This window comes from Phyllostomus hastatus, unplaced genomic scaffold (genome assembly GCF_019186645.2).
Source record: "Phyllostomus hastatus isolate PE091 unplaced genomic scaffold, TTU_PhHast_1.1 phas_contig_524, whole genome shotgun sequence".
In the NCBI taxonomy this organism is placed as follows: Eukaryota; Metazoa; Chordata; class Mammalia; order Chiroptera; family Phyllostomidae; genus Phyllostomus; species Phyllostomus hastatus.
In genome coordinates, this window is record NW_025333900.1 from 14,699,371 (window position 1) to 14,715,972 (window position 16,602).

A 16,602-nucleotide genomic window follows, 5' to 3' on the forward strand; every position below is an offset into this window, starting at 1 on the left:
CTTGGTTTTCTGACATAAGAAACTCAAGTTCTGAATTATTATAAAAATCAGCACCTCAAAATCCAAAGACACTAGCAAAAGGCATTGAAGAATTTCAGTTTTAAAAAATCAAAGGCAGGAGCACTCCTCTTTGAGCATGCCCACACCCTTTTCTCAGGCGTGTACCTTTGCTTCCTCTCTCCTGAGCTCTAAGGGCTCCAATGAGACTTGCAACCAGGAAAGCAGTGGGCAGCGGCAGCTTGTCCTAGTCTTTACCCCCTGATTCTGTCTCCAAAGACCCTTCTTTTGCCTCACTATCCTTCAATGTCTGTTTATTTATGAGTTCCCGGTCTTTGGAGTTCAAAGATAAACATATACATTTTCACTCTCAAACAAGATCACATTTTAATTAGCAAAGAAGCCCACTGGGTCTTGTGAACACAAATAAAATAGTGTTATAATGACAACAGGTACACTGCCAACTAATTTCTCCAGAGAAGTGTGATAACATCCATACCTACCTTTATGAGGATCAAATTAGATAATATATGTAGTACAGTACTAAACAAATCCATAATATACATGTCATGTAATGTGTTCTGTTTTCATTTCTCCCCCAAAACTCAATATAAAAGTTTCACTGGGAAGTTTTCATTTTAAAGTAAGGCAAAAAACAAACAAAAAAATTAACCATAGGAAAAAAGGGAGCTAGAATGAGATATTTGATTAAAGGATTTGTTTAATACCCACCACCTATCAGGCTCTGAGATAAATGCTCCAGAATTACTATATATTATTATCAGCAAGCCAATACACACTTAAAAATGTGGTAAGTTGAATACAGATATTGATATTAATATCACAATGCAAAACCAGAATGTAATGCCATATACAGTAGAAATAATTACTGAAGGTTTTTAAATTAGAAAAACAAATCACACTCCTGTTACATATGACAGGGACAGAAAAATGATGGGAAGTAGCTACCTTGTTCTGCTACCTTATTTTACAGGAAAGAAGGCATGTTCGGAGATGCTAATCACCTAGCTTATCACCTAAACCATGTTCCTATTGATAAAAATCAAGCAATGTGTTTTTGAACTGAAAACATTTGTTCCCTTTAAAGAATGTTTTGGCAGTTTTCACTGAATTGCTTGGTACTTACTTTAATATAGAAGAACAAACTGATTATAAACTGTCTGTTCCTTTTACCCAGGTCATTTTAATGAAAATTAGAAAGTGTAAACAAGACAAATAAACCTAGATTGATATTAGAAAACTTTCCATTCAGTTCAGATTTGGACACTTTTCAAAAAAAAGTGTTTTACAGGTGTTTCTAATGGACTACCAAGGATGAGAAACACTATTTCTACACAATCCGTTTATTCAAAGGTCCAGGTAGAACAGAAAAAAACAAAATATCCAAGACAAAATTTATCACAATTTATTAGACTCAAGGCTCAAGTATGGATCTCAATATATGCAAATTTTTCATTAAGCCTGAGTCCTTAAATTTATCCTTTTGGTACTTTATTTTTTTTAAAGATTTTATTATTTATTTTTAGAGAGAGGGGTAGGGAGGGAGAGAGACGAGACAGAGAAACGCCTCTCCCATGCCCCCAACTAGGGATCTGGCCCTCAACCCAGTCAGGTGCTCTGACTAGGAATTGAACCCGAGACTCTTTGGTTCGCAGGCCAGCACTCCACTGAGCCACACCAGCCAGGGCCTTTTGGTACTTTAAAAAACACTTCGAGCCCCGGCTGGTGTGGTTCTAGACTGAGTGCCCTCCAACCAACTGAAAGGTCACTGATTAGATTCCCTGTCAAGGCACATGCCTGGGTTGCTGGTCAGGTCCCCAGTTAGGAGCATTCGAGAGGCAACTGATTGATGTTTCTCTCCCTCTCATTGTCCCTTCCTTCCCCTCTCTCTGAAAATAAATAAAAATCTTTTTAAAAATTACTCTGATGAGAACCTAATACGTTTTAAAAATTTAAACTATGAACTCTTATCATTTCTCTTAAACTTTCTAGATTGAATGGCAAGGATTACTCCAAAGCTGTTATTCTGTACTTCCTACATTTACTAAACCTCCTCCCTAAAAAAGTAACATGTTTGCCCCTTTTCCCTTGTATTAAAAAAAATCACATCCTTGCTACTTCTACAGAAGACCAAGGCTGTACTACTAAAAAGAAATCTTACTTTACTCTTTCTTTTATTTTCTCACCTATAACTAAAAAAGCCATTTTTAAAAGAAACCATTGTTAATTAAAGAACATAACACAAAACCAATAAATAAAAAGTTCATGAAGTGGCACATTCACTTTGTCTTAACCAGATAAAGAATTGACACCAAAAGCTTTAAGTTTCTTTATGTATACTGTTTGGCAATTGAAATTATAAACATTCCTGAAAATTGTTCTATGCCACACTAATCAAATATCTGAGCTCACAGTTGACAATTCCTGAAGTTATTTCCTATTGGGTGTCAATCAAAAGCACTATTACCAGTGAGCTGCTTCATTTGATCATTTCACAATAATATTAGATACAAGATTAGATCTAGTAATTATATTCCTCCCTATTTTATCATTCACAAAAGCCCAGGTTATTGAACATTAGAAAACTCTCAATAGCTAATGTGAGCATACAAGCACAGCCTATCTTACATAGGATATATGCATCTGTAATTCATTTTATTGTCAAGCCTCCTTTACATCTTTGATCTGACATTTAATGAGATTTCATGGTGAGGAAAAATAGTTTAAAAAGGTTTTATATTTATACCAATGTTTAATAAATTATCTTCACTTATCTGCACACGATAATTTGTATATACTTATGTCAGTCAAGAATATAATTTAAATAAAGTTAAATCACATTGAAGTTTGCAATTAAGTACTGCTTCTAGTTACAGATTTCTGATTTACATGTTTCAAAGATCTGGGATTTCATCACAACTCTATCTTACAACTGACTTAATATCTTGTTTGAAATGAGAATTAAAGAATTTTTTCAAGTAAAATTTTTTTTGGAAATCACCGCTCTGCCATTAATGTATCCTACTTAACAAATCAGAATTAAGTCCATATTTTTCAAAAGTGTATAAAATAATATCTGAGAAGACAGAGAAGATAATTATTTAGGCAGTGGGGATAAACAGCTCTAACACTATTTACTTCACTTAAATGTCTTTTACAGATGTTACGCATAAAATATTTGGTACACCTAAACAGAATGATATTGCAATAAAGGGACCAACTTATAATACAGGATAACTATAAGAAGAACCTTGAGAATTAATGTTAAGGAATTAAAAAATCTTAATTTAGAGGCTTGTTCCTGATAACCAAAATTGTAAAAACTGTGACTTAAGAAAACTGCATAAAATTAAATTGCTATAAAAATCCAGAAAAGGTATTAAAAAGATTAATAAAAATTACTAAAGATCAGTATCTTCCTATTAAAAAATAATTTTTTCACAGAGGCTGTTAGAAGTTCCCGCTAATAAAATGTGAAGAAATGAAATTATATTCATATCTCTTATGAATAATCAAAAGCCTTGTAAACTAGAGTTTTAGGAGTTAAGATATTACAACTGTAAGTTTCAGTTTTGGACAAATCACAGTAAATTTTAAACCTATAAAATCCTGGTGCTCTCTCTCTCTCTCTCTTCCTCTCTCTGCCCCCCATGCCATTCCCTTCTTCCTACCCTACTAAGGGCATTACTTTTGCCTTTATCTCTCTTAACATCCAGGGGTCCTTTTCTTTTGCTTTTGTTAACTCATTTCCTGAGCCTACACAGCCCAGCTGGTTCATTTCTACTACCTCTATGACTTTCTAAATAAACATTCTCTTACAATTTGATAAAAACTACAAAATCTTATTGGTATTTTCAGTTAATTTTTACTTATGTAACAAAGCTTTTGCTAATATACCTCATTTTCAAAAATTATATTTTCTCAGCAAATAGTCCCATTTCCCCCCACCTTTAAACTCAGACTTGAGATTTGCCGTTTGTGCCTTGAAAATATCACGTCATAATTGGTAGATGATTTACTTATTTTAAAAATAGGTATTGTTATTGATATAGTCTGACAATTATTCTTCATTATTTACAATCCCTTTATTTATAGTTTCTGTTCTCAGGAAAACTAAAAAATGTTCTTAATTTACATACTACAATTTAAGGGTCTTACAGTATTTAAATGAGTACAACTGAAGTTAAAATTTAGGACAAAAGGCCCTATTTCTTTCATTTACTAATTTATTAAGCAAAAATATAATTGTTTTTCCAATAAAGTACATAGTTTGAATGTTCACAAAACAATCAAAATTTCAAAGATGATAACTCATACTATCACATTAAAAGTCAAACTGACCTTTATGTCACCGACCTACACACGATCATAACGTAGGATGAAATATAAAACTTTGCTAATTTGATCTTAAAATACACTGCCAAATAAAATAGGACTGGAGGCATGGGTACATGGAAAAGACTTGATAGACCTCAGAGGGAAAGGTGGGAGAGAACTGCAAGAGATTAGCCACAGAACATATATGTATAGCCCATGGGCACTGACAACAATGTGGTGAAGGCCAAGAGCAGAGTAGAGGCGGGTGGGAATGGGTAAAATCTGTAATAGTGTCAGCAATGAAAAAATGAATAAAAATTAAAAAGCCCCTGTTACTTGAAAATGATGACATTAAACAAGAATGTCATAAAATGAAAATTCAATCCAGTATTTTAAAATTAGAATTCTGAGGCTGAGTTATCCTGGTAGGAAGTTAGGAAAACATAATAAATATTATACCAGAGGGAAGGGGGAAGATAATAAAAAGTAAAGGGGGTCAAATATAGGGTAATGGAAGAATATTTGACTTTGGATAGTGAACACACAATACAATATACAGATGATGTATCACAGAAATGTACCTTTGAATGTATAATTTTAACCAATGTCTCCCTAATAAATTTAATAAAAATATATTAAAAACTTTGTGTAAAGTTAAAGTTCATCATTACCAAGCCCTTATTAGATGAAATGTTAAAGGGATTTATCTAAGAAAGAGATAAAAAACTATGAACAGAAACTAGGGGGAGGGTGGTAATGGGAGGGAAGTGGGGAGGGCTGGGACGGTGGGCTGGATTGGGAGTAAAAGGGAGAAAACTGTACTTGAACAATGATTAAAATAAAATTAAAAAAAAAAACTATGAACAGTAAAGTGACAACAAACTCATAACTATCAACAACTGAACCAAAAACAAACACACGAAAAACTAAAACTAAGCAAACAACTACAACAGGAACAGAATTAGAGAAGTGGACATCACATGGAGGGTTTTCAGTGGGGAAGGGGAGGGGAAGAATGTGGGGGGGAGGTACAGGGAAGAAGAAGCATAATTGGTAGGCATTAAATAGATGGAGAAAGGGAAAAACTGGTATAGGAACCAGAGAAATCAAAGAACTTATATGTACAACCCATGGACATGAACTAAGGGGCGGGGAACTGGAGGGTTGGGGGTGCAGGGTGGAGGGGAGATAAAGGGGAAAAAATGGGAAAACTGTAATAGCGTAATCAATAAAATATACTTAAAAATAAAATAAAATGTCAAATTTGCTTCAATTAAAAAACTTGGCAAAAGAAAAAATATCTGAGAATATCATTTAAGAACACAAAGTGGGTGATAAACATTTTTTCTTTCATATAATATATTGAAAGACTATCAGAAACTGATAATTCAAATCAGAATTAAGTTACTTTATTGAAGCACTCTGTATATACTACTTTTCCTCTAATACTGAAGGCATTTACTGATCAGAAGTCAATATATAAATAGATAATTCAAACAGTTTCAATGTAAGCTTTATCCTACAAATAAAAGATAAAGTACAACCTCTGGCCAAGAGGGAGGTGTAGGTAGATACACTTTGCCTCCTTGCACAACCAAAAGAAGGACAACAACAAATTTATAAGCAAAAAATAACCAGAACTGCCAGAAAATCTAACTGTATGGAAGTCCTACCACCAAGGAGTCAAAGAAGAAACACTCATCCAGACCAGTAGGAGGCACACCTGCTGTGGAGAGGACTTGTGTCCAGGTGGTAGCTGGTGGACGGGGTGGTCCCACATTTGTGTGCAGATAAACCAGGAGGAACAACTGGGGAGTGAGACAGACCACCCAATCCATGGTTCCAGCACGGGGGAAAGAAAGTCAAAACCTCTGACTGAAAAAACCTGTAGGGGTTGTGGCAGCAGGAGAAACTCCCAGCCTCTCAGGAGAGTTCATTGGAGAGACCCACAGGGTCCTAGAACTTACATAAAACCACCCACATGGGAATCAGCACCAGAAGGGCCCAGTTTGCTTGTGGGTGGCAGAGGGGGTAACTGAAAGCTGGCTAAGAGACCAGCAAGTGGCATTGTTCCCTTTTGGACCCTTCCCCACATACAGTGCCACAATGCAGCAGAGGGGGTTGCTGTATCCTGGCGATTACCTTAGGCTCCACCCTTTACAACCTAACAGGCACACCAAGACAAACAGATATGGCCCAAATGAAAGAACACATCAAGCTCCAAAAATAGAACTAAGCAGTGAAGAGATAGCCAACCTATCAGACACAGAGTTCAAAGCACTGGTAATCAGGATGCTCTCAGAAATTGTTGAGTATGGTCACAAAATAGAAGACAATGTGAAGGCTATGCAAAGTTGAAATAAAGGAAAATGTACACGGAACCAACAGTGATAGTAAGCAAACCAGGACTCAAATCAACCAGATTTGGACCAGAAAGAAGAAATAAACAACCAAAACAGAATGAAGAAACAAGAACTCAAAAAATAAAAAATAAATAAATAGATAAAATGAGGAGAAGCTTAGGAACCCCCAAAACAACTCTAAACATTACAACATTCGAATCATAGGGGTGCCAGAAGAAGAAGATGAAGGAGCAAGAAAATGAAACCTTATTTGAAAAAAATAATGAAGGAGAACTTCCCCTATCTGGCAAAGGAAATAGACTTCCAGGAAGTCCAGGAAGCTCAGAGAGCCCCAAAGAAGTGGGACCCAAGGAAGAACTCACCAATGCACATCACAATTGCATTACCCAAGATTAAAGGTAAGGAGAGAATCTTAAAAGCAGCAAGAGAAAAGGAGACAGTTACCTACAGAGGAGTGCCCATAAGACTATCAGCTGATTTATCCAAAGAAACCTTACAAGGCAAGAAGTGGCTGGAATGAAGTATTCGAAGTCACTAAAGGCAAGCAAGGACCTACATCCAAGATTACTCTATCCAGCAAAGCTATCATTTAAAACGGAAGGGCAGATAAAGTGCTTCCCAGATAAGGTCAAATTCAAGGAGTTCATCATCACCAACCCCTTATTATATGAAATGTTAAGGGAATTATCTAAGAAAAATGATAAAAAGATGATGAAAAAAATATCTTCTAAGAAGATGATAAAAAATATGAACAGTAAAATGACAACAAACTTACAACTACCAACAACTGAACCTAACCCCCCCCCAACAAAAACAAAACAAACTAAGCAAACAACTAGAGTAGGAACAGAATCACAGAAATGGAGATCACATGGAGGGTTATCAGCAGGGAGGTGGTTGGGGGAGAATGGGGGTAAAGGTAAAGGAATAAGAAGTATAAATAGTAGGTACAAAATGGACAGGGGGAGGGTAAGAATAGTATAGGAAATGGAGAAGCCAAAGAACTTTTATGTATGATCCATGGACATGAACTAAGGGGGGGGGGGGAGGGCGGATGCTGGTGGGAGGAGGGTGCAGGGTGAAGGGGAAGAAAAGGGAGAAAAAAATGGGACAACTGTAATAGCATAATCAACAAAATACATTTAAAAAAGACAAAGTGCTCTAACTAATTAGGCCACAGATGCTTTAGTAGATGAAATTATAAATGCTAATTATAATTATTTTATTTTTTATTTTTAATTGTTGTTCAAGCACAGTTTTCTGTCTTTTACTCCCATCCCAGCCAACCCCCCTCCAGAGCTCTCCACCTCTCTCCCATTTCCAGCCCCCTTAGTTTTTGTCCATATGTCCTTTATACTTGTTCCTGTAATTACAATTAAAATACTAAATACAATGTGAGAATTTCTCTAGCATTGTTTTATGCTTAAAGTCAAATATAAGGAAATAATGTATAATCTGAGCCCTAAATTGAAATTGTTTTTTTATATGACAAATTCCAACACAATTAAAAGTCTTTATTCTAACAAAAATGTTTACCACTATGTACTTTAGAAATGTAAAAACAAAATACAGGAATAAGCACCATAGAAATGTAAATTAAATAGAACCAAAACTGAAAACCGAATGTAGTGCAAGCCAGCAGACCCTTACTACCAGACTAAAATAATAGGGATGTCTTTTTTTTTTTAAATGTTTGCATCATTTTTATTTTATCTTTTGCCTTTATTGTTTTTTAATTTTTAAATTAAATTTCTTGGGATGACAATGGTTAATAAAATTATGTGTTTTAAGCATACAATCCTATAACACATCATCTGTATATTGAGTTGTGTCTAATTTCCTTCTGCCACCTTGACTTTGACCCCCTCTCCCCTTTGCTCCCCTCTCCCCACTTTCTTCCTAGTAACCACCATAGTGTTACAGAACAGAACAAGGGGGGCCTGGGACAATATACTATTATTGAAAGAAGGCCCCGGGTCCGTTATGTCCGCCGCCAGAGGAAAGACATCTCTCAATGCCAGAGATTCGTGAAAAGGAAAGGAAATGTTTATTTAATGCTATACAAACTTAAAGTAGTGACCTAATGTCTTTATCAAAATCCCAAAGTCCCTTAAAACACCCACAAACACAGTCAGTCCTTCCTTCCTCCTTCCCCCTTTGCCCAGTCCAAAGTACCGTATCTCAGGAAAGGAAATAGAAGTCCACGGCCCAGGCAGTCCTCTGGTTCTTCCCAGTTAGTCCTCCCTCTCGACTGGGAGACCTCCCTGGGTTCCCGGCACCCTCGACTGAGTCACCAGGATCTCTGCTAAAACCAGGTGGTGGTTCCCCCTTCTAAAGCTGCAGGGGTCCCCACTCTGGCACAGGCACGTGGTCCTCTCTCCCAGGGCCACGGGAGTCTCCACTCTGCTAAAGCCGTGTGGTTCTCTCTCCTAAAGCAGCACGGTTCTCTCTGGGATGCAGGAGTCTCCACTCCGTCAAAGCCGCGTGGTTCTCTTTCCTATGGCTGCGGGAAGGGAGAGTCCTCACTCTGCCAAAGCCGCGTGGTTCTCTTTCCTAAAGCAGCACAGTTCTCCTTCTCAGGGCTGCGCGTGGTTCTCCCTCAATGGCTGAGGTCCTCCCTATTCTGCTAAAGCCGCATGGCTCTCCTTCCTAAAGCAGCACGGTTCTCTCTCTCAGGGCTGTGGGAAGGGGAGAGCCCCCCTCTGCCAAAGCCGCGTGGTTCTCCCTCCTAATGGCCGCCGAGTCTGGGTTTTAAATCCCCGCAGCCAATTTTCCTCTGCAGCCTCATTTCCGACTCCTCCCACACTCGGCTTCACATGCCGGAACTCGTATCCTTCCAGCTTTACTGGGCTGCCATCTTGAGTCTGGGCAGGTGTGGCCCCCATGTCCTGGAGCCAATCTTCTCCGAGCTCCCACGCAGGCGCTGTAGCTTGGGGGAATCTGCCCCAGTCACGTGTTGGTGGGGAAGTTATTTCCATTCCCCTGGCTCAGAGATGATCACAGCTATTTAACATATCTAAGCGACCAGCCAAAGGCTATAGATATGTTAAATTACCACGCCAGAGGGTAGCTGCAAGGCTGTTGCTATGCAAAACAGATCTCAATGGCCTTGCTCCATTTGTCCCTTCCCCCAACCCACACCCTGGGTGGGGGGATGGAGACATCTTAAAATCTCCTGGACACCTTAAGTTCTGGACCCCATTTCAAATGCCCACTTGGGGTCCCCCCTCTTGGCTACACCCTGTAACAATAGTATTATCTGTGTCTATGAGTTTTTGTTTGTTTTACTTGTTCACTTGTTGATTTCAGTTTTCTTTTTTCTTTTTTTTTAAATATATTTTATTGATTATGCTATTCCATTTGTCCCATTTCCCCCCTTCCCTCCCCTCCACCCTGTACTCCCTCTCCCACCCACGTTCCCCCCCTTTAGTTCACGGCCATGTGTCATTCTTATGAGTTCTTTAGCTTCTACATTTCCCGTACTATTCTTGCCCCCCGTCTATTTTCAACCTACATTCTATGCTACTTATTCTCTATACCTTTTCCCCCCCTCCCCTCCTCCCACCCCCCTGCTGCTAGCCCTCCATGTGCCCTCCATTTCTGTGGTTCTGTTCCTGTTCTAGTTGTTTACTCAGTTTCTTTTGGTTTTGCTTTAGGTGTGGTTGTTAATAATTGTGAGTTTGCTGTCCTTTTACTATACATGTCTTTTTCTTTATCTTCTTTTTCTTAGATAAGTCCCTTTAGCATTTCATAAAATAAGGGCTTGGTGATAATGAACTCCTTTAATTTGACCTTATCTGAAAAGCACTTTATCTTCCCTTCCATTCTAAATGAGAGCTTTGCTGGATAGAGTAATCTGGGATGTAGGTCCTTGTTTTTCATGACTTGGAATATTTCTTTCCAGCCCCTTCTTGCCTGTAAGGTCTCTTTGGAGAAATCAGCTGACAGTCTGATGGGAACTCCTTTGTAGGTTACTGTCCCCTTATCTCTTGCTGCTTCTAGGATTCTCTCCTTCATTTTTACCTTGGCTAATGTAATTATGATGTGCCTTGGTGTGTTTCTTCTTGGGTCCAACTTCTTTGGGGCTCTCTGAGCTTCTTGGATTTCTTGGAAGACTGTTCCCTTTGCCAGATTGGGGAAGTTCTCCTTTATTATTTGTTCAAATAACTTTTCCACTTGTTGCTCCTCCCTTTCTGGTACCCCTATAATTTGAATGTTGGAACGTTTAAAGGTGTCCTGGATGCTCCCAAGGCTCTCCTCGATTTTTTGAATTCTTACTTCATCATGCTTTCCTGCTTGGTTGATTCTATCTTCCTTCTGGTCCACTGTATTGTTTTGAGACTCAGATTCCTTCCTTTCTCTATTGGCTCTCCTCCGCGTATCTTCCTGCATCTCTTTTATGGTAACCTGTATCCTTTCATCTAAATTGCACCCAAAATCAACCAATTCTGTGAGCTTTCTGATCACCAGCGTTTTGAACTGTGCATCTGATAGATTGGCTATTTCTTGGTCGCTCAAAAGGATGAGTTCTGGGGGACTGATCTGTTCTGTTGGAAACATGTCTTATGTCTTTCCCTGTCTCTCCTATTTTTTTTTTTTCCAGTCTGGTCGCTCTTGTTACGGTGGGGGGCGGAGCCTTAGGTGTTCACCAGGGCTGAGCGCCCCAGTCGCTAGATTGTGACGTTATATGTGGGGGCAGGGGCGGGAGCGGGGACAGGAGGGAATCAATGGCGGCAGTTCAGTTCTCCTGGGCTGCGAGCTCTGCCCTGGTCCACAATCGCTGCCCCACTGGGTCCGGCAGCCACAGCTTGCGTACTCAGGGATCACCGCTGCGTTCTTGGGCCCCGGATGGCTGTTGCGCTGATTCCGCGTCAAACTTTCCCCAACTTCCGCGCGCTGCCGACCTGCGCCAGCCCCGCGCCCGCCCGGGTCATCGTCTCCTACCAGTCTGGATGTACAGGTCTACTTCAACTTCTTGGCTGTCCGACTTCCATTCAGATAAATCCTCTATCAGTTCTGAGTGATATTCTGTCTCTAAATTATTGTTTTTCTAATCTTGGTTGTGCGAGGAGGCACGGTGTGTCCACCTATTCCTCCATCTTGCCGGAAGTCCGGGATGTCTTAAAATGGCTAGGAATGCCTGAGGTGACAATGTTCTGTGTAGGATGTCTTTAAAAAAGAGAACTAAATTTCATAACAAACAAATATCTGTAAAATAAAGCAAAATTTTAGGCACAAAAGTGTTCTATATTCTGAATTTGTCTTTTGGTGAACAATGAAGGAATGACAGAGCCAGGTCTGGGTCATTGGGGCAGAGATTACTTTTCAACTACATAACCATCAATGAAGGAGAATGAAGAAAACATGAATGAGGTAATTTTGGTATAGCTGACAAACTATAGAAAGTAATATGGTAGTTTAGTATAACTAGTATGAATTTAAAGTACAATTCTTTATAAATAGAATATAATATTCTATAGTAAAGAAAATATGTAAGTGAAAAAAACCACGTTACAGTTTCTAGGATGACTGGTTTCTTAATTCAAAATGATTATTTGATTCAGAATATAGTGTCACAACAGGACATGCTTTGCAACATCAGAGTGATCTGATATAGAGAGTAAAGTGAAAGATGTCCTCAAATAATCTTTTATCTTATTAAAAAAGATCAGCATTTTATTATGTGATACTTTCTGGTATTAATGATCTGATCTGGTATTATATACTAAGAGGCTATCCAACTTTTAGTAATATTACTTTCAACATTACAAGCCTGTAAGTCACATAAATATAATATGAAGTTTCATTTTACATAGTATCACTTAAGGAAAATAGTGAGATCATCAATATGCAATTAGGTAGTAAGTATGGCTTTAAGCCATTTGTTCTGGATAAGTAACAGAAGTTTTTTAAAACGTGTCAATATTACAAGAAAATTTTTTTTCCCACAACCAGAGGCGCATTTACGGGGACAGCTAACCTGATTCGGAGTCACTGCTGTGTGAAGAGCTTGAATCACTGCTACTACTTTCAGGCTCTGATGAGCTACTGCTGCTTTCACTCAGTCGGGAACCAATTCCAACAATGGCCATGGATGATGGAGTTTTCTCAGCTACAAAACAGGGAAACACATTAAAATGACAGTAGATTTTGTTAAAGAGTCACAGGAAGATTTGAAAACTGCCACCTACATTTTGTTTGACATTTTCTGGAATTTAATGGATTACTGACATCCAGAAATCGCTTTTCCAACTCCTGTTTTTTCTGTGAATGAAGTTCTTCTTTGGACTTCATAATTTTCTTACCTGTGTGATTTAGGACACACACACAAAAAAGTGAGCATAACTCAAAACTAATGAATGCCAGACTGATAGCTACTAATACAGAATTACATACCATGAGGTTTTAGTGGTCTTTTTCTTAGACATGCAGAAACATATTTTTCGAGTTCTCTCAGTGTTGTTGTTTTCAGTGTTTCAAAGTCTATCTCTATCTCATCAGGGTTAGAATTTCTCATTGAAGGCTCTCTTGATTGTATTATCTGAACAATTTTCCCAAGTTTATCTCCAGGGATTTTGTTTATATCCAAACTTAACCGCCTTTTCTCATCATAGCTCATAGGTTTAGTATTATCTGCATCCTCAGATTTCAGAGCCAACATTGGTTGTTTCTTTTTCTTTGGCTGACTGCAATGAAAATGAAATTTTGTCAAATTAATTTTAGATAATATTATTTATTTTTATTTTTATTTTTTTAAATCAAGCTGTTTTTATTTTAATTGTTGTTAGATAATATTATTTTTTAAATAAGCCATCATACAAGATACTTACTTGCTCTTGGACTTTTCCTTTAATTTCATTTGCTTAAACTTTTTTCTTGGATTTTCATCTCTGTTATTAACCTTTTCTTTTTTCTTTTCTGCTTTTGACTTCTCATTCTTTTTCTTTACCTTATGGAAAGGTACTTGTGATAGAACCTGTAGTTGTTGATGAACAGCTTTAAGCTGATAAAGGAAAAAATTCTTTAAACATCAGGGCTCTAAATAATTAAAGACACAGAAAAAATGCACTCAAAAGTCAAGAGTATTCTTCACATTACATTTTAAATTCATTTCACATAACATTTTCTTCAGGTTCTTATTTCATTTCACAAATTCATTATTTTAAATGGTATAGATTTGCTGAACCCATTAACTTAAATATTCTTCTAAAATCAGATCAAGAATAATTAACATTTCCAGGTAGTGTTAAGTTTTTAATCATTGATTTTTCAGGTTTCAGATTATAGTAGGTTAATATTTTATTATAAAAGATATCAAATATTATATAAATATCTCACCCATAAAATATCTCATAACATGTCATATAAATCATTTCAATGTAAACCAACTCATTGTGATTAAGAATATAAATAACAGAATTTCAAGATACAGATATTTTAGCAGGAAAGACTATTAAATGTTACAAATATGTCAAGAGGTAAAGCTAAATGATCTAAATATAATACCTTTCAATCTATAAGAAGTATTTTATAATAGATCAGCAGCAACAACTCATAGAAAGAACCTAAAAACTTCTATCAATACAACCTGCTCCTGAAGCTTTGCAAGACACTGAACTTGTTCATCTTCAGAATCATGAGAAGAGCTATCTTCTTCAGAGGAAGCTTCACTACTGCTTTTTCTTCCATGAGTTTTTGTGGTGTCTGTTTGACTGTTACATATAGGCACAATCTCAACAGGTTCATCTGGGATCTTGGCAAAATGCATTTCAAAAACATCCTATAATGGAAAATTAGTAGTTAATGTTTTTTTGAATTTTTAATGTAATGCAGAAAACAAAAAGTACATTTTGGTATCATATTTTGATGACAATGCAGTTTTTCCTTATGATCATTTTATAATATATACATTTATCAAATTATGTTGTGTACCTTAAACTCATATAATGTTAAATGTCACATCACTATAAAACTAGATAAAAATTACCAGAAGAAGAAATATAAGACTCATGCTTCCCTGCCTGACAAACTTAGCAACTTTTCTCACTTGTTCCAGGTAATACAGACCTCTGAAGTTATTTGGGGGACCTTCTTTCAAGGATCCCCTGCCCTGTGGTTGGTATACCACTCTACTACCTCTCAATGGCTCAGCCTCAAAAGGCCTTAAGCCTTCCCTTCAGTGGAACACGGGCTCCAGTCAAACCTCTTTCAGATATCTACTGTACCCTCTTCACTAATATTTTCCCCAATATCTTCTATGTGCAGGGCAGCTTCATTAAAAGATGTTTTAATTTTTTAATTAATTATTTTATTGTTGTTCAAGTAGTTGCTGCATTTACCCACCACTCCCCCCATCCCAGCCATTCCCTCTTCCCCTCCCATTTCCACCTCCACTTGGTTTTGTCCATGTGCCCTTTATAGCTGTTCCTGAAAACCCTCTCCCTTCCCCCCCATTATACTAAAGAATGCTATACCTCCAAAAACAAATAAATAATCCTGCCAATTTTAAGAGTATAATTTATAAATTGTGGCTTACTACTTGGGAATGGGTATTATTCTTTATCTCTTGACTTACGGTTCTAAAATTTCTAAACCATGTTCAGGTGAAAATCACTTTTAGAGCACATGTAACAACTCACCTGGAGTGTTCTTGCCATCGTCACTACTTCATGATCTGGAGGATTGTATCTGTAGCAATTCATGAACATCAATCTAACATCTGCAGCAAATTCATATGCATCCTTATATTCTTGGTTGTCCATTTTCCTCTAAATAAAGAAAAAAGTTACAGGATTCACAAACAACATAGTTCAATAATTATTCAAGCACCTATGTTAAGTGTTTATATTATGAATTCAAACATACAGAGTAATACAGATAATGCCAAAACAAATGCCCATCATCTAGATTTATAAATGTAAAAATTCTGCTTTATCTGTTTTATATTATTAGACTTTGAAAAAAAATCCAATGAATTTTGACAAGTGGAGATAAGGAAGGAAGGCATTTCAAGTAAAGACAAAAAAAGAACTGGAACAAAATCACAAAAGCAGGAAAACAGGGTGTGTTCAGATAATCTTGGATATACAAGTTTGATCACAGAACAGCAGTGAAAAGATAACTCCTTAAACCAACCTTGAGTATCTAAAGGTAAGATTTATATTAAAATTTCCTATGAATGAACAGACATTTAAAAATGAACAGAAAAAAATTATTCAGCATAGGCTACATTTTTTAGGTAGTTGCATTTATAAAGTATATAGAAGAATAGGGATATAGAGTAGCCAGTTAGGCAGACACTACAAAACTATAAAAACAACCAAAGAGAAAAGAAAATCCTTTTAGACTTCTGGGCAAAACATGTGTGTGTTAATAAATAATTCGTAAAGAAATACAAAAGTCCAATAAATAAATGCAACGTGCCAGACCTCATTTGTAATTAAAAAATGCAAAACTAAAACATGAAACAATTTTCTACCAATTAGATTACTGGAGATTGGAAGGATTTTAGAGAATTAAAATGAAGTCATACTCTTCTTACCCTTGGAATCCTAAATAGCCTCCTAACCAATCTTCACACTGCTGCTACAGAAATCATTCTATGAATCAAGTATGAAGACATAGTTCTCATGTTTAATGGCAATTCTTGGCCTCTACCATGAAGGTCTTTGGTGTTCAAGCTCTTTCCCCTCTGGTTTCATTTTTCCCTAGCTATTGTTTCCTATTCTTCATGTTCCATGTTGTCCTGTATACAGCATTCTGAATATGCTTTTCTCACCTCAGTGCCTTCCAAGTTGATCCCCTAATGCCTTATAATTTACTAAGTCCTATTTATCCTTTAAGGTTTAGCTCAGGTTTACGTAGTTTAGGTAATATTTCATGACATATTATTAATGTACTATTG

General features: G+C 37.0%; 1 protein-coding gene across 1 annotated transcript in view; it reads right to left on the reverse strand.

Annotated features, from left to right (window-relative positions):
* Nucleotides 1–16,602, reverse strand: part of BRDT (bromodomain testis associated) — a 57,121-nt gene that overhangs the window by 24,930 nt on the left and 15,589 nt on the right. Inside the window, exons 6-11 of the mRNA XM_045847127.1 lie at nt 15,338–15,466; nt 14,287–14,478; nt 13,529–13,701; nt 13,095–13,384; nt 12,890–13,003; nt 12,679–12,810 (exon numbers count right to left, since the gene is read on the reverse strand). Of these exons, the coding sequence (XP_045703083.1) occupies nt 12,679–12,810; nt 12,890–13,003; nt 13,095–13,384; nt 13,529–13,701; nt 14,287–14,478; nt 15,338–15,466 (1,030 nt within the window). The remainder of the gene's footprint in view (nt 1–12,678; nt 12,811–12,889; nt 13,004–13,094; nt 13,385–13,528; nt 13,702–14,286; nt 14,479–15,337; nt 15,467–16,602) is intronic.